The sequence below is a fragment of the Lynx rufus genome, unplaced genomic scaffold (genome assembly GCF_022079265.1).
Source record: "Lynx rufus isolate CCGP_SWC_20201006 ecotype Redwood Valley unplaced genomic scaffold, mLynRuf1.p SCAF_15, whole genome shotgun sequence".
Lineage (NCBI taxonomy): Eukaryota > Metazoa > Chordata > Mammalia > Carnivora > Felidae > Lynx > Lynx rufus.
In genome coordinates, this window is record NW_025814829.1 from 431,326 (window position 1) to 456,744 (window position 25,419).

The following is a 25,419-nucleotide window of genomic DNA, read 5'->3' on the forward strand; positions in this document are numbered from 1 at the left end:
CCTCATTTTATGGATGAGGAAACTGAGGTTGCTCAGGGGTTGATTTCCCTAAGAATACCCACTTGAGGAGTGGAGATGAAATTCAAAGCCAGGTCTGTTTGTTTCCAAATCCTACCTCCTTCCCAGTTTTCACACAGCCTTATAGACAAGTACGCCTTACAGATTTGACAGAGTGGTGAAAAATAACTTCCCTAAGACTTACTGTCTGTTACCAAAAATTTTAAATCATGCAAACCAATGCAGAAATCTATTTTCTGATACTCTTTATTATTTTTACATGCTCTGCAGTGAACTTGAGTGGTGCTTTTTTAGAGCTTTCCATTCAGAAATGAGAGTTTTTGCTTTAGTGAATTGGATCTTATAAATATCCTGACCTTGGGCTTTTCAGAACGTTATTATAAAAATTACTGTCGAATGCTGCTACTATTTTGGTTGAGAGTAATTCTTACAATTCAGACATAGCCTTAGCACGGGGAGTATTTTTGAGAGGAGATGAAATTTTCTGGTTTAAGAACACTTTGCCCTGTTCTTCCTTCAGCAGGAACTCAGGGAGTGAGCTGCAAGTGTATTATGCATCACCCAGAAGTTATCAAGACTTCTTTGAAGCCATCCGCAGAAGGGGAGATACGTTCTATGTCGTGTCATTTCGAAGGGTAAGTTCACTCTGAAAGAAGAAAGAAGATATTTTTGAGTACCTGTTATGTACAGGGCATTGAGCTGAGTACCATAGGAGGTAAAAAGATGTGAGAGATAGAAAGCCATTTAAAGAAATTATGACTGGAACAGTCTATCTCAGTTCTGTCACATGTGCTTGTTTCTGAGCTGTTCAGCATTGCGAAGACGAACATGGATTGATGTCAGGCCACAAGTTTAGAAAATATAAACCGCTTGTTGATTTTTATTCTTTGTCATTCCTGTATCCATATGGTTTGATTATTAACAAAGTAAGTAAGAATATTAAAAAACAAAAATCTGTGTAGGCTTTGTGGTGGTAGTCCTGTTTGGTAATTGAGAAACAGACTTCCCAAATGTGGGATTAAGGTGAATCGTGGGCGGATCAGTAATATTGATGTGGAATGTTTGGATTTATGTCCCTAAGACTTCCTATTCTTCTTTTCCCTCCCCATCAGACATTTATTTCTGTTGGTGAAGAATGTGTTAGTCAATGCAAAAGGAAATGGGTGTACGAGTACTCTTGGATGTTATGAATGTTAGACTAAATGGAAATAAGATGCGTGGCTGTATGCTTTCTATCTTCTTTTCCTATAAAATGAAAATACATTTTTCATGGAGTTGCCATGTGAATCTCTGTTAACAGTGCTGTGTGTGAAACCAGGAACACATGAATGACTTAGAACTCCTGGGTGGTTTGTATCCTAGGCCGGCCTGCCTCCCTCCCTCCCTTCCTCCCTTCCTTCCTTCCTTCTTTCCTCCCTTCCTTCCTTTTTAAAGAATGTTGAGGGGGCACTGTTAGAAATAAACCTGTGCCAACAGGAGAGCAAACAATTCATTCTCTGGTTATGGTCACCACTATCTAAAATTGTCAGTTAATTCTTTTCCTAAGGCATGAATATCTAGTAGCTTGGAAGTTTAGAATCTGAGAACGTTGACACTTGAAGATTAGAGAAATAAGAAATTTCATGTATTTTTAGCTGATAATCAAATACACTGGGAGATTTGGCATACTTCAGCAATGGCGTCTCATGATTTCTGCCCTTTCACAAAGTTCCTTGTGCCTGGCTTATTCTCTCAGACGTAATTGGTGTATTTCTATACTGCACCAGCCTCAAAGTTCATTTCCAGCAGCAAGGGGGCAGCTGAGAACAGGGTTTCAGCAAAGTTCCAACTGTATTGGCTGCTGAGAAGTAAGTCTTTGCCTTAGCGTCAGACACCGTCATGTTAAAAGTGGGAAGAGAAAGCTCAACTTTAGACGTGAGATGTGGGAGCACTGTGGAGAGACTTGATGGGTGTTAAAGTGAACATGTTCAAGTATATGTTTATGGAAGCTACCACAGAAGAGTGTTTTTAACACTCGAATAGCTGTGTACTTTTTCTTAGGTTCCAGATAACTTCTCTATTATTTGACTAAAACAGTATATTTAATACATATTAGAAGTAGCAGTGGTCAAGCCATGGGTTGAAATCATGGTTAGTAACGTTTTTCTAGGGAAGAGAACAATAATTCTAGCTTTAAAGGGATTATATCTACAAAGGAAGATGAATGGTGTTTTTATTTTAAATATACACATTATATTTCTTGCGTTTGTAAGAGCTCTCTCTCTTTAGTTTGCTGTAGAGAGTGCCATTGGAGAATTACTGATTTCCTCTCGCTGCTCCCAACCTTTTGATGTTCTGGAATAAACAGTCTTTCTCATGTTCTGGAAAACTGTTGAGACTATCTGTCACATTCTGTTTGGATTTTTTATTTCCTAATTACTGATTTATCACATCTTGGTGTTTTATGTCAAGGAACAGTAAGGATAAACCTGAACTTCATTAGGTAACAGTAGTTAGAGACAACATCCTTTTTCATTTTTTCTTGTTTTAACAGTGGTGATAAGGAAGTTAATTTGATCATGATAGCTATAAACTGTGTCATGGGACAAGAATATTTGGTTCCTAAATGCTGGATGGTTCTTTTTGTTCTTGCTAAAATGAAAATGAAAGAAGTAATGACCTCATGCTTGGTTTCTGCTTCCATTTGTCAATATAAAATATTCTAACAGTTTCATCAAAAAGGTGAGGAGCATCATTTCGTGTGCAGAAGGATGTAGACTTTTTCTCATTGACAGAAATTATCTTAATTGATACTATATGATTGCATTGGAATTTAAGAAATACAGAGATTCTAAAGCTTCAAGGTTTGGCTTAGTGTAAATGAGACATAACAGAAGCCATATTGTTTCATTTTATAATTGGATATGTATTTGATGAAATATTTGATTATCTAAAAAGGTAGACATAGCCATTGACCATTTAGGATACCATTATTTAATAAACCTACCTTGTCTCAGCCTCGTACCTCCTCACACCCCACACTCCTATGCTCTTTAATCACGTTGCAGTTGAGCTGCTGAAATAATTTTCTCCAGAGCAGACTCACTCTTGGATAACTGCTGACTTCCTGCTACAGGCCAGCAGGAAAGAATGCTTATGATCCCAATAATCCTGTCAGAGGCTCAAACCTTTTCCTGTTCTTTTGACTTTGCTTTAAGTTTTTGCCTCCAACTTAGTAACTCCCTCTACTCCCTTTATTTAGTTCCAGGTGTTCATAACCTATTTTCTTCTAAGTATTTTGTCTTTTCCTCCTTTCTTTGACTACGGTTTGGAGCTGCAGTGGTGGGAAATAACTTTTTCTCAGACTTTCAAGTCACTTTGAGTGTGGTCTGATACATTAATAAAAAAAATCTAGTTAAATTTAATGTTGATTTTTTTTTTTTTCTCTGTGCTTTCATAGGATAGTCTGTTTAGGGAGGGAGGGAGTAAATGAAAGAATAGACTAAAATGATGTCAAGAACATGGGACAGGGACAAATAGCTCAGCAAGGCTCGCGCAAGGTGGGATAAGAAAGTGACTCTAAAGAGGGGAGGAAAGAGAACATTGGGAAAAAAGGCAGGAAAATGATATTTACCTTATCTATAATTCCACTAAACATTGCAATACTATTCTAGATGCTGCTCTGTTATCTCTTAATAACAGGAGAGAGTCATTCGTGATCTTCCTGGGGGCAATTTCCCGTTAAGAACAACCTCATTCTGATTCAGATGGCTGTGAATGTCAGCTTACCGTATTATCTTCATTCTTAAAATTTTTTTTAATGTTTATTTATTTTTGAGGGAGAGAGAGACAGAGCGTGAGTGGGGGAGGAGCAGAGAGAGAGGGAGACACAGAATCTGAAGCAGGCTCCAGGTTCCGAGCTGTCAGCACAGAGCCCGACACGGGGCTCGAACCCACCAACCTCAACATCATGACCTGAGCTGAAGTCAGATGCTTAACCGACTCAGCCACCCAGGTGCCCCAACCATATTCTTTTCGTTCTTGTTTGAGATTTCCTTTTCAAATGAAATGGATGCCTGCTTTTTGGAACACTATTTATTTTATATTTTCTGTTTTCACTGCCTGTCCCTCAAGACAAAGTCATACATTTAACACTGTCTTTTCATCTATTTCAGATACATACATAACATAACACACATAAGGAGAATGTGTGCCTGCCTCAGGGATGTTTCTCCCCCTCCTTCTGAATACTTTATGTGTTCTAGATACAGTAACCCTTTCTGAGTGTTTTATGTATTCTTAGATATAGTCCCATATTTGGGTATTTTATCCCTTCTTGGTCTCTTATAAAAAATTTGTTAGTGGTACCATGTATATGGCATGGATTGTTAGGATAACCTTAAATAATAGGGTCTTCCTAGAAGATACATGAGCATTGAAGAGGTGCAGGAACCTGGCTCAACAGCCAAATAGTCCCCCTGGGCTTGTGCTTCATAGCCTGGAATGTGTACTGGTCCTCCCAGAGATTAGAATAGTGGCTTGTCGTCATTCCCGATTTGGTGGCAGTTCCGGCGATGCCACGGCACTCTTTTTCACACATTTGCTCATTCAGACTTTCTGGATAGAAAGAATATCTGACTGTGTGTGTGTGTGTGTGTGTGTGTGTGTGTGTGTGTGTGTGTGAATGCGCATATGCGTGTGTGTGTGAATGCGCATATGCGTGTGTGTGTGTGAATGCGCATATGCGTGTGTGTGTGTGTATATATACATGCATATATCATCTCTTATGTAGAATCTTTTTTTTTTTTTAATTTTTTTTTTTCAACTTTTTTTTTAAATTTATTTTTGGGACAGAGAGAGACAGAGCATGAATGGGGGAGGGGCAGAGAGAGAGGGAGACACAGAACCGGAAACAGGCTCCAGGCTCTGAGCCATCAGCCCAGAGCCTGACGCGGGGCTCGAACTCACGGACCGCGAGATCGTGACCTGGCTGAAGTCGGACGCTTAACCGACTGCGCCACCCAGGCGCCCCTCTTATGTAGAATCTTATGTAGATGGCCTGCCTCATGAGTCATGGTTCATTGATTTGTGACCAGGGAAATAGGGTTGATTTCATATGTATTCTCTTGCTTTGTAAGCCTGCAACTTTATGCAGAAGGAACAGCCCGGGGCCACTCTTGTGAAAAAATGATTGTGGTGAGCCTTTAGAGCTTCATAAAGTGTTTATTACACTACACAATCTGGCTTTTAAAAACAATTCTTTCTTGTATTGGTTCCTAATTGTTGGATCTAAGAGGCTTGCCTTCTCATCTATATCATAACCCTCTTAAATGCAGGAAAGTGTCAGATGCTTTTTTATTACCACTCCTGACAGTGAGCACAATGCCAGCCACTCTGTGTTTATTTATTTTTTAATTTGTTTTGAGAGAGAGAGAGCAAACAGGGGAGGGACAGAGAGAGAGAGAGAGAGACCAAATGCCAAGCAGGCTCTGTGTCGTCAGCACAGAGCCCCATGTGGGGTTCAAACTCATGAACCGTGAGATCATGACCTGAGCTGAAATCAAGAGTCAGACGCTTAACCGCCTGAGCCCCCCAGGCACCCCTAGCCACTCTGTGTTTATTAAGCAGAACAATTTTGGGTAATGGTTCACTAAGAGAAATCACAGTGATGGAAGTTTGTTGCTTTTCATAATCATTAAAGGATATTTTTACATCTGCTTTGCTTAAAGCAATGTGAATCTACTTTACGGATGCAAGGAATAACATAAGCAATGCTGAATTCCAACAGAAAATTCAGAGATGACCTTTCCTCTGTCCCTTTATGGTGGCACTGGCCAGAGCTGCATCGGCTTCGTTCTTGACTCTGAATCTAAGGTTTAGAGCTGAAGAAATCACCTGGGTGAAATGTTTGTGAAATGTTGAACAGTTCAGAGAACTTTGAGGTGCTTACATCCTCAGTGTTTAGTATTTGGCAGAAACATTTTGGCATAGATTGTCGTTTGACCTCATTGTTTTCTTGTTTTGGAGAAGAGCTTATGTCTAGTATCTGTAGAGTCCGGCAGCAAGAGCCAGAAACTTGGAGCCTTGGACAAAGTATAGGAAAGGCTCTAATTAGTGCAGGAAGGCTGACTTGTGATATTATTGATCCAAAATGTTTGCCAAGGATTGACTCCCATGCAAGGCCATAAAAAGGAATTTCACAGAATAACAATGATATTTCCTAAGTGTAACACCTACATTAATACCTACTATATGCTTAGAAAGAATGGCATCTTTTTGGATGCATGTTATTTATTTCTTGGAATTATTGTTTAGTGTATGAAATCGTCAGAGGCAAGAGGAATTTCCTTAGTAATCAAAGAATATTATTAGCCACTTTATAAAGTCTACTTCAAAAGGATTCAGCTCCTTTTGTTTTGGGACCTCACAACTGGAACATAGACACATCAGTCTTGGAATGGCATCTTTTTGGATGCATGTTATTTATTTCTTGGAATTATTGTTTAGTGTATGAAATCGTCAGAGGCAAGAGGAATTTCCTTAGTAATCAAAGAATATTATTAGCCACTTTATAAAGTCTACTTCAAAAGGATTCAGCTCCTTTTGTTTTGGGACCTCACAACTGGAACATAGACACATCAGTCTTGGAGGTTGGCCATTTTCTTATCTCCAGTTTCATTGCGTTTTAGCCAAATTCTTTCTCTAGATAGAAAAAAAAATGGGAATAAATGAGTTTGGAAAGATACTTGCATTAAAAAAAAAAGTCTTATCTCAGAAGAGACACTTTTTTAAAAAACCTTTTAGGAGGTTTTTTTTCTAATAATTTTTAACATTGAAATATATCTCATTCAGGTCTGAAGCACATTATAAAAAATAGAGCAGAATTCTCTGAGTATCCGCTCAACCACTTAACAATTAAATCTGTAACATTCTCTTCAGTCATTTTCTCTTCCATTTCATTTATACACAAATGCTGCCACCTTCAGTGTTTACGACCATTATAGTGTACAAACTTTTTTGACATAGTTTTGTTAGTTCCTTAAAATAATAAAGTAAGTACTCCTAGTCCTGTTTTACAGGTGAAGAAATTGAGGCAGAGAGAGGTTAAGTGGCTTGTCTGAGGACACAGGAATTGTAAGCAATAGAGCTAGGGCAATCATTGAGGCCTTCTAATTTAATACAGTGATTTTTTTCTTTACACTCTAGTGCTGTCCTTCAGACATACTACAGAATATGTAAATAGTGTAATTACTCTACTCCTCCAGAGCCATTTTCTTTGCCAGATCTGCTAGGCATTTTTACTGGAGTTACCTAATAACAATTCAGATTTTTGATTACCTGACGATAGATTATTTATTAGGTTACACTTTCACAATAGTAGAGAATGACCTGATGCTCTGTAAGATTTTATCCAGGGAATGGAATAAATGGGCATTGAGAGCTTCTGGTTTCTTTTTTAAAACAATTGGGGGGAAAAATCTATGTGTATCTTAAAAAGAAAGGACTTTAGCCAAAATAGACACCCTTTTAATAATTGGTACTCTAGAATGTCTCATAGAGAAGGGTGGTTTTTGTGCATGTAAAAGTGCATTTTGTTATGGATTCTGTATCTGGCCTGCCAGATCCCAGAGATCAGAGACTTTTGATCTCAAGCTCCTCGTTAAATATGAATTACTGTTGTGTGGTTTTAGGGGATTTAGTCATTTGTTCCTTGGCTCTATAACAGATTGTTAGCTAACATAAATATTTCTATTATTTATACTCTTCAATGCAAATTCTAAAGTGATTTGTTTTATGTTTGAAAAATGATGATAGTCTCTGTAACTAGACTTGGATACGGAATAGCCATGGACACAGAGAACTTATAATTCACAAATAGCTTGTTTATTTTTCTAAACCTTTTAATTAACTTACTTATTTTGAGAGAGACAGAGAGGGAGAGAGAGATCCCAAGCGAGCTCCACACTGCCAATGCGGAGCCCGACGCGGGGCTCAAACTCACAAACCGTGAGATCATGACCTGAGCCAAAACCAAGAGTTGGACGCTCAACTGACTGAGCCACCCAGGAGCTCCCACAAATGATTTAAAGTTTTCAAAACTCTCAGGGTGGTAGGCAGATCCATCTGAATCAGGACAGTTTTCCAACTGTTTATTATTTGTGTGCTCTATTTAAGTCTTTATTTTATAACATGTTTTTCATGTGCACTTTTTAATCTCCCTTTTTAGGTTGCATGCTTTTTCTGGGCAGGGATAAAAATCTTTTCATTCTGCTTTCTCTTTCTATAAGGTCTGTTGCAACACACTCCAGACTGTGCAGAGCAAGTCCTAAATAAATGTTGGCTGCTCAAATCACTGTTTATTTGTGCCCTTTAGCCTTTTTATATCCTACTGTTCAAAAGATTAGTAGAGGTGGAGTTTGCAGAAACGAAAGAGGAAATCTTTCTCACTGAATGTTTAAAACTACTTTTGTAATTCAAATAGCAATGACAACTTTAAAAATACACAATCTGCTCTGATGTGGACTTTTAACCATAGAATAAAGTCCTTTCTGCAAGCCTTCTAAAGTTACCTTGAAGAAAGGTGGTGTTTAGTAATTGATAGCTTGAAATTTTGATAGTTTCCTTCTTATCAAATTTCAGATTTTTTATAATGAGGGAATATTTCCTGAAGTCAAAACTGCATTCTAAGAAAGGTATTTCTTCACATCATGAGTAGATGAGGGAAAAAAAACGTTTTTTCAGTAATATGTTGATGCATACTTTAGAGACCTGCATTCCAGCCCTGATTCTCCCTCTCACTATTTGCTCTGTGACTTTGGACAAATCTCTTGTCTCCTTTCTTCAGTTTCTTTATCTGTAGAATGATGGAGTAGGTTTGTAGCTCTAGAAATCTATAGTATTCGTGTGTGTGTGTGTGTGTGTGTGTGTGTGTGTGAACACTGTCCTCTTAGAAATCTGTGGTATTATGTTTGTTTGTTTTTCATGTTTATTCATCTTTGAGAGACAGAGAGAGACAGAGCATGAGCGGGGAAGGGGCAGAGAGAGGGAGACACAGAATCCAAAGCAGGCTCCAGGCTCTGAGCTGTCTGCATAGAGCCTGATGTGGGGATCGAACTCACGAACTGTGAGATCATGACCTGAGCTGAAGTTGGCTGCTCAACCGACTGAGCCACCCAGGTGCCCCGGTATTACGTTTGTTTTTGATGTAGCTAAAGTGATTCAGTCTAGTGGAGTTAGTATGTTTTAAGGGTTTTGGAAAACACCTATCACAAAAACAACAAAATGTCAAGTTACGAGGTGGGCCCATAAATTAATGAGGTTGAGTTTTTAAATTTTTTTTTTTTTAACGTTTATTCATTTTTGAGACAGAGAGAGACAGAGTATGAATGGGGGAAGGTCAGAGAGAGAGGGAGACACAGAATCTGAAACAGGCTCCAGGCTCTGAGCTGTCAGCACAGAGCCCGACACGGGGCTCGAACTCACGGACCATGAGATCATGACCTGAGCCGAAGTCAGACGCCCAACCAGCTGAGCCACCCAGGCGCCCCGAGGTTGAGTTTTTAATAGCTGCTGGTCTTATAATTTGTTTAATAATCACTTTCATAGTGCCTATAATGTGCCTGCCTTCAATCTTCACAATATCCCTGTGAGGTAAGTACCGTTATTACGCTCATGTTGCAGATGGGGAACTTGAGGCACAGCGGGGTTACTCAGGTGTCTAGTATGACATAGTCTGGAAGTGACAGAGTCAAGTTTAACCAGGAAAGTCTGGCTCCACAGTCTGTGTTTATGATCATTTCCCTATATTGCCTTTCTAGAACCTTTATATATCCAAATGTCTTTTCTTTCAAAGTATTCAATTTGGAATTTAATTCCATGGATCTCCGTGTTCATAACATACACTGAGTTGCTTCAGGTTAATTTTCCAAAGAGAACAAGATCCAAGACAAAGCCCAATGGAAAACCAAGCCACATGCTACGTAAAGTAATAGTGTAGGAGGAACAGCAGGTAGCAGGGGAACACAGAGAAAAGGTTAGAGATGGAGAAGGAGAATTGGAATAGTATACCACAGATGAAGTGAGAAAACTGACTTGTTTATTTGACTTTAAAACATGGAGGTTGAGGAAGAAGAGTTCAAAAAGGAGGTGGTCAGCAGTATCGGGTCTTACAGAGCTCGCTGAGAATGAGACATGAGAAAAGTCCATTTGTTCTTTATAAACATGGAAGTCATTGGTGATTTGAGATTACAGTTGTGGTAGAACAGATTCAGAACGGAATCCAGAGGCAGTAGGAGAGAATGTGAAGGAAATAAAGTGGTGGGTTTGGTAAACTTGGCATTTAAGGGAAGGTGGATGGCCTGGATATGGTTAAAGAGAGCTAAGGGCGCGCCGTGTGTGTGTGTGTGTGTGTGTGTGTGTGTGTGCGCGCGCGCGCGCGCACGCATGTGTATGTGCACGTGTGTGTGCGTGCCTTTGTTTAAGGATAAGGATAAAGGTAAAATATACGGCAAATGCAGACTGTTGTGGTTAATTTATATATATTGAATGTAAGAAGGAGCATATGTTTTATTCTTGACAGCTGTTTTAAAAGAAAATAAGCAAGTCATTGTTCATTCCTCATCTTAATGCTTTTGTGTTTAAAGCAGAGCATGGAGAAAGTTGAAGAACAATTCTTGTTTGTTTATTTGCAGTGGGACTACAAAAAAAAGAGTATGGAATTAAAACCAGATTTTTAAAAAATAAAATCATATTTCAAGTATTCCTTGAGGCATCAAGTCTTCTAAATCTTTTTTTTTTTTTTTAATTTTTTTTCTTCATGTTTAGTTTTTTTTTTTTTTTTTTTCCAACGTTTTTTATTTATTTATTTTTGGGACAGAGCGAGACAGAGCATGAACGGGGGAGGGGCAGAGAGAGAGGGAGACACAGAATCGGAAACAGGCTCCAGGCTCTGGGCCATCAGCCCAGAGCCCGATGCGGGGCTCGAACCCACGGACCGTGAGATCGTGACCTGGCTGAAGTCGGACGCTTAACCGACTGCGCCACCCAGGCGCCCCAAAGTCTTCTAAATCTTAAATAAAGAGGCATTTTTAAGATAATGGCCAAGAGTTTTAAAAATATAAAGCTTGATAGAACTCTTTCTAATTTAATTTATACATAGATGGTCTAGGATTTTTTTCCTCATATAAAGCCAGAAAACTAGCAGCGTAGGCTGTTAAATCATTTTATGTCTAAACAAAGTTTGGTGTAAGTTTTTTGATGATGTCACAATCTTAATTATGGAGGAAGCAATTATTATGGTTAGGAAAAGTTGATGATTTACGATCTGACTCAGGATTAAGGTCTGAAACACTCGTGTCATTTCCTCCCCTCCCCCATATGTGGTGATTTGTTCATTTTGGACTCTGATTTGTTTAACTTTAACACCATCAGCAAATTTGAACACTGACACTTAGTTGGTTTTTGCTGAAAAATCCTAAGGCTAGCAGTAGCGTGATATTTATTTTAAGGCATTGATGCTAATCTATGAAGAGCCTATTAGGAGTAGGCTTTGAGGAGTTTTCCAGCTCCTAGTATGGGAATCACATTGGAAGTCAACAGGATGGATGATTAGTTGAGACCAGGAGTGTAGAATATGTCTGACTAAATGATGATGTGATTGTTTGCTTCATGTGTATTTCCTCTGTCTGGCCCTAAGCACCCCGAGGGCAAGAACTGTCTCTGTCTTAGTCATCACTCTATCCCTGGTCTCCACCAGAGCACCAGGCGTATTGCAGATACTGATTGAACACACCAACAGACTGGATACCATCCACCTGACAGAGAATTTGTGATAGACCAGCTTCTTGACCGTTTTTATCAGGGCCATCTGCGTCTCATGGTGAATCTGAAAGCCAGTCTTTGAAAAGTAATGAATTCAAATGCCAAGGCTAGTTACCATTATGCATGAGGGAAGCTATCCACTCAGGAAGATCCTCTTGTATTTCAGAGTTGATGTTGGTAGTACACGGATAGAGATTATTTTTCAGTTAGGACGCCAACCAGACCGTGGTGTCATTTTAAGCTCCAAAATTCATAAGCCACGGACTGAATAAGCTCCATATTGACGGAGGCTCATCTATACTGTACGCCCATGGTGTCCTAGAAGGATGGGACAATGTTAGCATTTTAGTCCCTGGGAGTGTTTATTTTGAATATGGAAGGTATTCAAGAAAAGCTTGTCAACTTAAATTGTTAAATCTTCCATAAACCGTGTAGGGAATAATTTTAGAGTCCTCTACGTTTGATCATAATACGCCTAGAAATAAATTTTGAAGATAAAACTAAAATATATCCTACCGAATAAACAGGCCTCTGTTATCCAGTTTAAGTTCTATAGCTATCTCTCTTCTGATTCCATTTGTTACTGAATAGGAATTCAACAGCTTATTCTATTAAGAAGGGGTCTGCCTTGGAGGGGTGTCAGATATTTACTTTGAAGTCTCTTAAAGACACTGGTTGCCTTCTCCCTGTAAAATGTGCTTTGAATTAGTGGCTTTTCAATATCCATTCTGGTGGAGGTACAAGCGGTGTGAGCTAACGAGAATGATAGATAGTCAAAAAACAATTTTTCCTTGACTTTGAAATGAAGAAAATCCAAGTCGGAGCTATGCAGGCACACATTTATTTGATCAGATGTGTACTCACTCATTTTCTATGTGTTTGACCCTGAGCTTTCAATCTTCCATTTTGCCATCAGGCCGTAAGACCCACCTGAGATATAAGAAACTGGAGATCCTTAGTTTGATGTAGGCCAGTGTTCCTCCAGCTTTCTGGTTTCATAACTCCTTTATGTTTTCCAAAATGCAAAGAAACGTGAGTGAGAAGAGTGGCATGGTTTTCCATTGTTATGGATCCCTTTAGTCGATGGCTTACTAGAACCCAGCTGGATTCATGTATCTGCTTCCACATTAATCATTTCTTTTTGGTTGAAATCTGTAAAGAAAACCTAGCCTCACATAGATAATGTAGTTGGATAAGGAGGGAATCTTTTTAAACCCTTTCGGATAATTGTGCGTATTCTTCTTTGATACGACACCATTCAACGAGAGATTGTTTCTTAAAGGTTAGTTGCGGTGTAGAAGCCAAATCTGTGAGCTTTTAATTCGAGTACTCAGGTACATTAAAATCCCTTCATTTATTTGCATTTTGGATCTTTCACCCATGCATGATTTTGTAACATCACACATTGGTCATTTGGAGAAACTTGGCTCACCGAGTTATACGGATCTTCCAAACGTTCACATGTTTTATTACACATTATTTTAAAAATCACATTCTTTACAATCTACATTCTTTACAAATCTACAAATCTTACCAGGAAAGTCTTTAAGTATCAGGAAGCTGTCAAGGTTATGGTAGCAGATGCAAGTTTTCCAAAATCCTAGTTTTTGCTCAAAGGCTCAAATTTTACCATTGTCAGAAATACTATCAGTTGTTTTCCTTCAAGTGTCAGGTTCCTTTAATTTATTTTCAAGTAAATGTCTATCAGATATCCAGGTCTAAATAACTACAGTTTGTCTATATGATATTCTTTTAAGTAAACCTGGTGTTCCATTAAGGCAGTGGCTTATACAGCTCACAAGTCAATACAGAAGTGATTTTCCTCTAGACAATCATAATACTTTGTGAGGCACCAGAAGTGCTCTATGTGTATTTCCTGTTTTGTTACACAGAATACCAAGAATCTAATCAGAGGTCAAGATTTAATTAATAATTTTTATTTTTTATCAAGGATATCCTTCAGTTGAACTGACTCTGTGTGTGTGTGTGTGTGTGTGTGTGTGTGTGTGCGCGCGCCCGAACATGGGGTGAGAACTAATACAGTGGATTCTAACACAGTTGGGTCCCACTGCGTTGGTCAGGCACCCGCAGTGCCTTTGCACCATCAGGGTGGATGATGAGATTCAAGAAAGTTACTCATCACTAAGTATTTTAGTCCTGTTTATGTTTGTTGCCAAGCATTCACTTGAAAGATCCTTGTTGCTGACTGTTTGGAGCTGCAATTGATCGGATATAAACAAAACGTTAAGTCTGTAGATTCTTTTATGGGTAAAACAAGAGCACAATTCTGTGGTGGAAATATTAACTTAGTCTTCATATTTGCAGCTAAATCTGTAATTTGACGAGTTACTATAAGATAAGAAAGTAGCAAGGCGGTGATTTCTTTTCCTGATCTTTCATCCAGCAGGCACTGAGCAGGGTCAGCTATCCAAGATTTTATTAGTTTCTCAGCCATCGTGTGTGCTTCCGTAGCCAGTGCGTCATAGCGTAACATGCAAGATGTTTCAGTGGTCTTTTCATTTCTAGAAGGAAAAGCTGTAACAGATTTTAATTTTTAAAGAATTCATCACATCTTTGTTTAAAATATTCAAGTCCTTTTTCTAAGTGATTGGTCTCAGAATGACACCGTAACTTAGCTGACACCATAATATTTGAAATGTTTTCTTGCATCAGAGACAGTAAGATAAATTATTAACACCCATAGTACAAGAGAAAGATAGCTTTCAACATACGGTCATTTCTTACTAACAGTTTCGACCAGTTTCTTGGAGTGGATTCTGCCTTTCCGTGAGTCACAGAATTCTCTAATGTATCAGTTTTACCTTTTTCAGCATCTTAGATACAGACAGTACAGTTGTGGGGTAAGGAAGCAAGTCTTCTAATCTCCCATTTTTAAGCCAATTATTCAACCTTAAATAGGAGAAAAACATGTTGCAGATATTAGAAAATATTAAATTTAAGAATAAGAGTTTCTTGTAAAATTTAGAAGTTTTCAAAAAAATGTAAATATTATTACAAAACAACAAAATAGACTTTCTTGCTTGTATCTAGATGGTAAGTTGCATCCATGTAACTAAACTCCAGATTAGTATGTTTTCAGGACTTTCTCCTTTAGTCTGCTACTAGATCATAAGGCTTATATATTTATCTTAAGATTCATTTTTTCATGTACCCAGGGGACTTTTTTTTTTTTCCCCAGAAACAATTTAATGAGTTTGATGATGAAATGCTGGGGGCAAGTGTTCCAGTGATAAATCTGCCTCTGTGCTCCTGCAGTTTGTATTCTACTTGATGGGACTGACCAGAAGACCGAAAAAGTAGACAGAAAAATTTGTAAAATAATTGACAAATACAATACGAACACAGTAAGATTTATGAAGAAAACAAACAGTGGGATCAGAGATTAACAGGGAGGTCTCCTGAAGATTGGATCAAGGATGCTCTCTTAAGAGGGGACATGTAACGGACAGTGAGGCTGGGATTCCAGGCAGAGAAAAGAGCACCTGTACAAGGCGGGAGAGAGCCTGATTTGAGGTACTGAAAGAAAACCAGTGTGGCAGAAGACTTAGCGAATGGGGTGGAGGTAGGCTGAGTAATGAAAGTGAGGCTGGAGGGATTGGAAGGAGCCAGATCGTGCAAGAGCTCGGTTTTATCCTGAGGGCCAACGAAGGGATGTAAGTAACTGAATGACATGAACGATAGAGTTTGCAGGGTGACTTCAGTTGTCGTCTGGACAGTGGGTTAGAGGGAGACATGTTAGAAGCACAGAGACCAATCAGAAGGCTTTCTCAGCTGTCCAGTCGGTATGATGATGGCAGTGTTGGGATGAATGGGTTCTAAATCCATTCTGTAGATAGATTCAGTGGGAATCGGAGACGTACTGGATATGTTCATATTTCTAGCTTGAGTGACCAAGTAGATAGTGGTACCATTTACTGAGATGAAAAACGTTTGGGGTAGAGCAGGATAATATGTTTGGTGTGAATTTTAAGAGTTCTTTTTGGACACATGTAAGTTTGAAAAGTCTGTGAGACATTTCAAGGGGACATGTTAGATTGGCTCTGTGAATTTGATACTTGGGGAGAGGAGAACTCTGAGCTGAGAAGTTGAATTTAGGAATTGACTGTTTAGAGGTATTTATTTTATATATATATATATATATATTTTTTTTTTTAACATTTATTTATTTGAGAGACAGAGCATGAACGGGGGAGGGGCAGAGAGAGAGGGAGACACAGAATCGGAAGCAGGCTGCAGGCTCTGAGCTGTCAGCACAGAGCCCAACACGGGGCTCAAACTCACGGACCGCAGGATCGTGACCTGAGCTGAAGTCGGACGCTCAACCGACTGAGCCACCCAGGCGCCCCTGTTTAGAGGTATTTAAATCCATGACTGTGCTGTCCTCATCTAGGAAGAGAATGTAGAGGGAGAAGGAGGTCCAGGCCTGAGTGAGAGATCCCATTAGAGAAGATTAAGCTAACAAACCAGACTGAAGTGGAACAGCCAACAGAGGAGAAGGAAAGCCGGGAGAGCAGATGTTTTCCAGGGGGCAGTAGTGGTTGACTTGAATATTACTGAGGGGTCAGGTAAGATGGAGGTGAAGAGCCACCGGGTGTGGCAACATGAAAGTCATTGGCTTGTCCTTGACAAGAGCCCTGTAGTGACAACACGGAAATGAAGGTGAGATTAACAGTGGATCAGGCAGTAAGGAAACGAGGGCACCATGACTATTTTAATAGTATTGGCTATAAAAGGGAACAGAGAACAGGAATTTTTTTTATCTCAAAATAACAACTTAAATTTTTTTGTTTTTTCACTTTAGAGAGCAGGAGTGGGGGAGAGAGACAGAGAGAGAATCTTAAGCAGGCTCCACACTCAGCAGAGCCCGACATGGGGCTCACTTCTACGACCCTGGGATCGTCACCTGAGCCGAAATCAAGAGTTGGATGCTCAACCGACTGAACCTCTGGGGCTCCCCAACAATGCAAACTTGTAGAGAATGAACTAGTCGGTAGGAAGAGAGCGGTATTATGGGAGAGGTAATGAGGTCATTGACAAGGAATGAAAGGTCGAATTCCTATTAGACCTGGTAGAAAGATTGCCCTTTGCCAGAAGGTAGGATCTTCATCCTCTTGCAGTAGGGGCCGGACAGGTTCATAGGTAGGAGGTTTGGTTCCAGGAAGGTAAGAGAGGACACCTCTGAGGGTTTCTATTTCCCCCTGAAGTATGTTGTGATTGTCTTGTGCGTGCCAGGGAAATGGCAGGATTGTCAGGCCTTGGTGGGGTGCCAATTTGTAGCATAAGTGATATTTTTGCAAGAAGGTGCCAAGTATGAGGTTACAGTTGATTAATAAGACACAGGCCTTGTACTCAAGGACTTTCTAATCTAAAGAATTGAAAGACCAGGAGCGCCTGGGTGGTTCAGTTGGTTAAGCGTCTGACTCTTGTGTTGGCTCTGGTCATGATCTCACCGTTCGTGAGTTTCAGGCCTGCATTGGGCTCTGTGCAGACGGCGTGGAGCCCGCTTGGGATTCTCCCTGTCTCCCTGTCTCTCTGCCCCTCCCCTGCTCACTCTCTGTCTCTCAAAAACAAATAAGTAAACATTAAAAAAAAAGAGACCAGTGGTTAGAATACAGTCGGTTACAAGGAAATCTTCCCGGAGCCTTACCACTAAGCTGAGACAGAACTGCTCTGAGATACTTTACCTAAAGTTATGACATCATAGCTCATGGTAACAAAAATATTCTTAGAAGCATGATAGTCACAACCATATTGTTACATCTTTGTGTAATGGCTCGTTTTCTTTCTGCTGATATCATCAGGCATCTTTGAATTTCTGACTGTCATTAGCACTTTGAGGTTTTGTGACAAATCGCCATCCCTCCCTTCCTTCTTCTGCTTTTTTCCCCTCACACGTTTCTCTAGTTCCAGCTGTTGGACGCTAGAAAATTTCCAGGAATTTGTATATGCAGCGTTAGCAGTGTTCTTTTGTTTTTATTTGGCATGTTGTCTTTATCGTTCTCAAAACCAAGATAACCAAGATAACCAAGATAAAACCAAGATAAAAATAAATTAAAAAATACATGTTCGTAAAAAATGATTTGATATGAAGGAACCACACATTATGTATTTTTTCCTTCCAGTGTAACTATTTTGAGATTCATCCACCTTGTTACTTTATTGGTAGTTCATTCCTCTGTTGCTTAGAATTCCATCGAAGGCAGAGAACACAATTGCTTACCCCCATTCACCCTCCATTTTCGGATCCTATAAACAAAGCTCCTCCGAATGTTTATGTACAAATCTTTGTAGGGGTAGATGCTCTCATTTCTCTTGTGTAAATACCTAGAAATAGACTGGTTGGGTTAGATGGTAGATGTGTACGTGGCTTTTTAAGAAACGGCCAAACTGTTTTCCAGAGCGGTTGTACCACTTTGTGTTCTCAGAAGTAACGAGCGTGCAGTACCTATACGTCCTCACCAGCGCTGGGTGTGGCCAGTCTCTTTCCCTGTAGCCTTTCTGGTAGGTGTGTAGTCATAGGGCGTGGTTTTCACTGGCATTTCCCTGATGACTAATAATTTCAACCTTCTTTTCACATACGTATTTGGCATCCACAGACTCTTGGTGGAGTGTCTTCGTATCTTTTGCCCATTTTCAATCGAGTTGTTTGTTCTCTTGTAATTGGCTTGAAAGTTCTTTGTATATTCTTAGATAGAAGTTCTTTATCTTGGGGCGCCTGGGTGGCGCAGTCGGTTAAGCGTACGACTTCAGCCAGGTCACGATCTCGCAGCCCGTGAGTTCCAGCCCCGCACAGGCTCTGGGCTGATGGCTCAGAGCCTGGAGCCTGTTTCCGATTCTGTGTCTCCCTCTCTCTCTGCCCCTCCCCCGTTCATGCTCTGTCTCTCTCTGTCCCAAAAATAAATAAAAAACGTTGAAAAAAAAAAAAAGAAGTTCTTTATCAGATATGTGAGTTGGATACATTTTCTCCCAATCTCTTGCTTGATTTCTCAATTTCTTAAATTCTTTTTTTTTTTTTTTTTTTTAACATTTTATTTTTGAGAGACTGAGAGAGACAAGAGCGTGTGTGGGGTAGGGCAGAGAGAGAGGGAGACACAGAATCCGAAGCAGGCTCCAGGCTCTGAGCCGTCAGCACAGAGCCCGATGCGGGGCTCCCGCTCACAAACCGTGACATCATGACCTGAGCCGAAGTTGGATGCTCAACCGACGGAGTCACCCGGGTGCCCCTTGACTTCTCAATTTCTTGTCGGTGTTTTTCAAAGAGTGGAAATTCTTAATTTTGATGAAGTCCAATTTATCAGCTTTTTCTTTTATGGATAGTTTTTGTTGTTGTGAGAAATCTTTACACAACCCGAAGTCACAAAGATTTTCTCATGTTTTCTTCTAAAAGTTTTACAGTTTTAGGTTTTCACGTAGGTCTGTGATCCATATTGAGTTAATTTTTGTAAATGGTGCGGGGATGAATCAGAGTTCATTTTTTATACATGGCATCCAGTGTCGTGTGATAGTCAGTGCTAGGTTTTCATCCAGTAGCTTTTAAAAGGAGAACTAAACCAAAGCCAGGCTTAAAAGGTTCTATACCAGGCTTCAGTTTTCTTTGTGTTAGCCTTAAGTCTTGTTAGGTTGTACACTTTGCTGGAACTTCTTAAAACAGTATCCTGTGATTGAACTTCCTCACCCTCAAATTTCCAGTCTTTATACTTAACCAATGAAATGTTATTTATACTCTTTGGAAACATAACATATACTGTAGATAATTATAGCAAAAGTGTAATGGGTAGCGGAAGATATTGCCAAACCAAGATTCTGGAGACCAGATGAAATAAACACATAACATGTGCACATATATATCACAGCAGTAGGAAATACACAGAAAGTAAGTGAAAGAGGAACTAAAATCAAAGTTCTTAGAAGAACTGTTACTTTTTGTTTAATCTGCTAGTAGTTTTTTCCCTTCATTTAAAGAGAGCTGCAGAATTAGGCCCTAGAATTAATCTTTAAAAAAAAAAAGTATATATATTATGTACGTTCGAATATGTGTAGACACATTTTAGACATGGGCTTAAATAGAAAAATAGCACAGGGTATACAGGTAGTTCATTCATCCTGTGACATTGTGCAGCCTTATTCAGAAATAAGAAAAAAAAGTCTTTTTACTAAGTCATGAGTCATTACTTTTTTTTTTTTTTTTAATGAGTCACTACTTTTTAGTTTAATGGAGAAAATAACTTTTGGGGGAGTCATTACTTTTTAGTTTAGTTGGGAAAACTTTTGGAGGACTGATAGAGCATTTGTTTTGTAGGCAGTCATGAGGCCTGGGCTTTGGGGTCCGATGAATTTGGATTTCAACCAGCACTGTTTTACTGCAGGCAGACTCAAAGACTATCAGGAAAGACTTTTCAGAGCCTCAGGGTCCTTATCTCTAGTATAGTAATATTAATAGTTACTTTTTCCTAGGTTAATAAGTTTAAATGAAATAATAAATCAAGTACTAGCACAGTACTTAACACATAGTAGGTGTTCAGTATGTGATGTGTCTGTCATTAGGGGGACTGACCTTTGAAACATATGGCCACAGTTGGAAGAACCTATAAATGGATGGCAAGGGGAGATTGTTTTCCATTAGATGTAGCAAATCATCCATGATCCCTCCCAACTTCAGCTCACCATAGAGATTCATTTTGATGCTGTTTTTCCTTAACATCCATCAACAGACAGAACCTAATTGGCATCTTTGCAAAGAATGAAATATGCAAGATTTTACAGTGGCTTTTACATTACCATTCATTTTCCAACTAGGTCTATGAAGGTTTGATTTCGATAGTGTAGACCTACCCTTTGTCACTTTTGGGGGGGAAAGGGAACGATAAATTTGAAAGGAAGGGCTTTCCAAACACAGATATACCCAGAATCTTCCTCAGTAGTCTATAATCTCTTATACTAGCCTTTAAAAAGTGATTTTAGGGTTCTTTTAAATATTTCCTGTATTGGTGCTAATTCAGTGTTCATTTCACATAATGTCTGCAGAAACTCGAGACTTCGATGACGTACAGAAAACCGAGTGACAGCAGACACCAGGTTTTCTGTTCTTTTACTTTTTTTTTTTTTGCTTTTTAATATTTTTTATCAAGTTTCTTTGTATTATTTCTTGCAAGGCTTGGTATTGGTGGCGTTGTTGTAGTTTAACTTTAGTCCCAGATTCCATGAAATAGAAATCAGAAGTAAAGATTTAGAGAGGAGGGAGGGATGCAGGCCAAGGAGTGAACAGAGTTTGACTAGAAAAAAGGAGAGGGTGTGTGTGGCGGGCATTCCCAGGCAGGGCCATTCCTCGAGGTGGGGGGCGGGTGGTCAGCAGGCGGCTTGCATCTGCCTCATGCAGGGGTGGGGAGGAGAGATCACCTGGGGACCCTACAGAGGGGTCTCCCTCTTCCTGGGCTCCCAGCCCCCAGGGAGAAGGTTATTAGCAGGATCAGCCATAACCTCAAACAGGCTTTCCACCCACCTCTTAACCTGGTTTCACTCCAAGCTCTGCCCTGCCTAGAAAGCGTGTGAGAGATTGGCTTCCTTTGGTCCCTCTTTCTGTTGTCTTCCCATTTCACCAGATTCTCATGTGATGGGGAAGGGATATAACCCACTCTCCTATTTTTAGTGTTTATTCAGATTGACTGTGTCGCATTTGTTTTGATGCATTTGGTGACATCAGCTGATAATTGAAAAGAAACTATGTAGCCTTTAATCTGACCTTTCCCTATTGATATCATAGAGCCACATGGTATGTCATGAGTTCATCCAGAGGATATAATAAACATTATTTTCATGTGTAGCACGAAGCCAGTCTTCATTATTTTCTTACAAGTGTTAATGAAATAAACACTATCATACATAGATTTTAATTTTTTAATATATATTTTTTCCGTTTTATTTTTGAGAGAAAGACAGAGCATGAGCGGGGAAGGGGCAGAGAGACAGGGAGACACAGAACGTGAAGCAGGCTCCGGGCTCTGAGCTGTCAGCACAGAGCCTGATGCAGGGCTCGAACTCAGGAACTGTGAACCTGAGCCGAAGTCAGACGCTCAACTGACTGAGCCACCCAGGCACCCCTACATAGATTTCAAAACAGTTCCATCAGCACAGGTTTAGTAATTATTAATAAATGTCATTGTACAAAGTTATGGTTCTTTCTCATTTTTAGATGAAACCTATTACCTTACATTATTATATATAATAGAAGTCCATAATTTAGGGGTACCTGGCTGACTCGGTAGAGCATGTGATTCTTGATCTTAGGGTTGTAAGTTCGAGCCCCATGCTGGGTATAGAGATTACTTAAAAATAAAATATTTTTTTTTAAAGAAATCTAAAAAAAAAAAAAAAAAGAAAAAAAAATCTATAGGTTATTAAACATATTAAAAAATTACTGATGAAAGAACTTGAATTCAGATTTTAAAATAGCTCAAGTCTATTCTGATATAACAGCTTCACTGAAGTCTGAGGTTTGGGGGTCAGCTTTTTAAGTTATACAGTTTATCTTATTTTTTAGTAAAATATCTAGTTATTTATAATAGTGCACCATACAGAAAGAAACGGTCAATCTCATTTCTGTGCCTCGATGATCGCTAATTATTTGAAAGCTGTTCTCCTCCTAGGATTATTTCACCAAGTTTGTGTTCAGTTTAGATTAGGAAGAATATAGTGTTCTTAAGCAAAAAGTTAATAGAACTAAAAACAAGTCCACACTCCATTGTTTTTATTTGTATTTTTGAGATTTTACTGTAGTTCTGGGTAGTTGACCTGACTTTAAAATATAAAGCTAGGAAGGCATAATTTCCATCTATCAAAATGCAGTTCGTAATTTCATTTTGAAACAAACAGTTCTATTTATTTTAAGAAGGTGAATGGTAGTGATAAATACCAAATCCAAATTTCTAAAAACCCAGTCGTGCCTCTTTTGTTGCTCTTTAAGAGAAAAGATGAATATAAGATACCCTTAGAGCATAAAAGATTTCTTTCTTCAAATCTTTTAAGAATTGATTTTAGGCGTCTGAGTAGCTCAGTCAGTTAAGTATCTGACTCTTGATTTTGGCTTAGGTCATGATCTCAGTTTGTGAATTCGAGCCCTGTGTTGGACTGACAGAAGCTGCTTGGGATTCTCTCTCTTCCTCTCTCTCTGCCCCTTCCCTCCCACACATGCGTGTATGCGCACACTCCTCTCTCAAATAAATAAACTTAAAAAAAAATTGAGTTTATTATCCAGAAAACTTTTATTCATGCTAAGTGTGACTATTTGATTAATTGCTTTACTTTCATAATTTAAAAAAAAAACAAAACACTCTTCCAAATGCAGCTGTCCTTAAAGAATTATTAAGAGATTGAACCATTTTATCCTTATTCATCCAACAAAATGTTTATTGAGTAGCCATTATATTCCAGGCTGTTCTCATTCTAAAGAATCCAGTGATAAAACAAAGCCCTCACTTTTATGTTCTAGCGACAAATACTTATAAACAGATATACAAATATGTAAAACGAATGTCAGTTTGTGGGAAATGCCAAGAAGGAAAATCAGGGTCAGAGGACAGAGCATACTTTTAAATGAACATTGAAAAAGTACTTTTGTTTTCAGGTTGAAGCATATAAAATCTTCGGCATATGTTGTTAAATTAAAAATTTTGATTTTTGACCATCGCTGCTGGTGGAAATTAGAGAAATTAAAAACTCATTGTACATATTTGGTATAAAAAAAAATGTAGCCTCACCTAGTGAATTTAGCATTTATAAATGGAAGTGTCTATGGAGGAATAAAATCTTGAGTTAACCACTACTATACTTTTCGCAGTAAAGTCTGCAGCTCATGAAATCTGTGATTCTGGAGTGGTTTCAGCTTGCACCAGCCCCTCGGGAGCCTGTTGACACAGCACCGAGTTACAGGTTATTATTCAGCTGTAGAAGTTTTACGCTTAGGCATTTTCTTACATCTTCCTCTCTCAGTCCGTTGAAATCTTGTACTCTTGCCAAATAAAACAAATCTCATACTAATAAGAAGCTATAAATAAACAGTAGGAGCATGAGTCAGAGCCAGCATCACCCTTATTCCTTGTGTGTCCCTCTCTACTGCTCCCCAATATGTTCGTTTTGCACAAACACGTAGCACTGCGTAACTGCTCTTCTACAGAGCAGCTCCAGGTAGTTAAGCGAGGGTGATTGTGTAGAACTCAGCAATCCTGTGACTCCCAGATTTCTGGTCTGTTACCACAGTCAGAAGCAGAATGTCAAACTCGGCATCCTGTTGGTGGGAGACAGAAATCTGTGTCCTCCCTTTCCTGTCTAAATCCCTGAAGAGCCCAGCCCAGAAGACGGCAGTGAGGACTCCCAGGAGGGATGTTGCACAGTTGAGCAACTTTCCAGGGAGGAAAAAAAGAGAAAGATGAGCTGCTTGAGAGTCCCATGTCTTCCGCTAGTCAGGTCCCGTCTGATAAGTTTTATCCTATTTTGCTTCATTAATTCATTTATTCATTCAGTAAATGTTCATTGAACACTTGCTTTTAGCAGACACTGTGCTACCATAGACTGTATAAAAATGAATAAGCTAAAATCCTTGTCCTCCAAGAGGTTATCATAGTGGAGACAAGTGACTTGTAAATCTAAAATGACAACGCTGTGATAGGAACTGTGAAAGAGATACATGCAGAATACTCTGAGATTACAAACAGAACTACTGTTTTGGGAGCATTTAGTGTCCTAGCTGTTTGAGGTAAGTTGTTTCATTTAACCTTCTCGGCAGCTTTATGAGGTAGATACTACTACACTATGTAACTTGTGCCCAGAACACTAACCTCCCCGAGGAAGGAGGGGGTGGTACCTGGGTAGGTTTCTTCACCGAACACCCCTTGAGTTGATTCTAGAAGGGGGAACGAGTAGGGTAGAGCGGGAGGAGGAGGAGGCAGTGTGGCGTTCACACAGAGAGAGGTGAATACGTGAGTGCAGAGGACGTAGGAGAGAGCCTCTGTTGAAATGGAGAGTAGCTTCTGGAAAAGAAAAGATGGCAGGGTCCATTCGTGGAGGAACTTGTGGGCCATGCCTAACGAATCTGGTCCGTACCCTGTAGAAGATGGAAATGTGGCCAGACACGCATTTTAAGAAGGTAACTGCAGTTGTTTGTACCAGATGTTACAAGAGGGTTTGTACTTTTAAAGGAAGTAATTTCTTTAAAGAAGAAATTCTCCATTGTTAGGCATCGTTTTAAGCATATACAAACATTAAGTTCTCAAAGCATCTTAAACTTCTAGATTTATAGCTATAAAGCCAAAGTAATTGTATAAATTAAATAGAAATAAAATTACAAAGAGAATAAAATTAACACCAACAACATGAATTTACGTAAAAGATCATGTTGGTGGGAAGTAGTCACGCCTGACAAGTGAGCGTGATGCCAACTCTCACGGTGCAGGTTCCTTGCATTTTTACTTAGACGTTTTCTCACTATAGAGTACTGTCTGAGAACCGAATTCTCCCTCCAGTTTTCTCTCTCTGACCCACTAAGGAAACCTTTGCTCCATCTGATTAACAGTTGTTTAGGAGAAGGGG

General features: G+C 39.3%; 1 protein-coding gene across 2 annotated transcripts in view; it reads left to right on the top strand.

The window, feature by feature from the left end:
- The window catches only part of ATF6 (activating transcription factor 6), a 203,248-nt gene that overhangs the window by 85,519 nt on the left and 92,310 nt on the right, over positions 1-25,419 (top strand). Inside the window, exon 14 of one of the 2 annotated variants that reach the window (XM_047076498.1) lies at positions 542-653. In XM_047076498.1, coding sequence (XP_046932454.1) covers positions 542-653 — 112 coding nt within the window. Of the gene's footprint in view, positions 1-538; positions 654-25,419 lie in introns of both variants that reach the window. The other variant, XM_047076497.1, reaches the window with a different exon arrangement.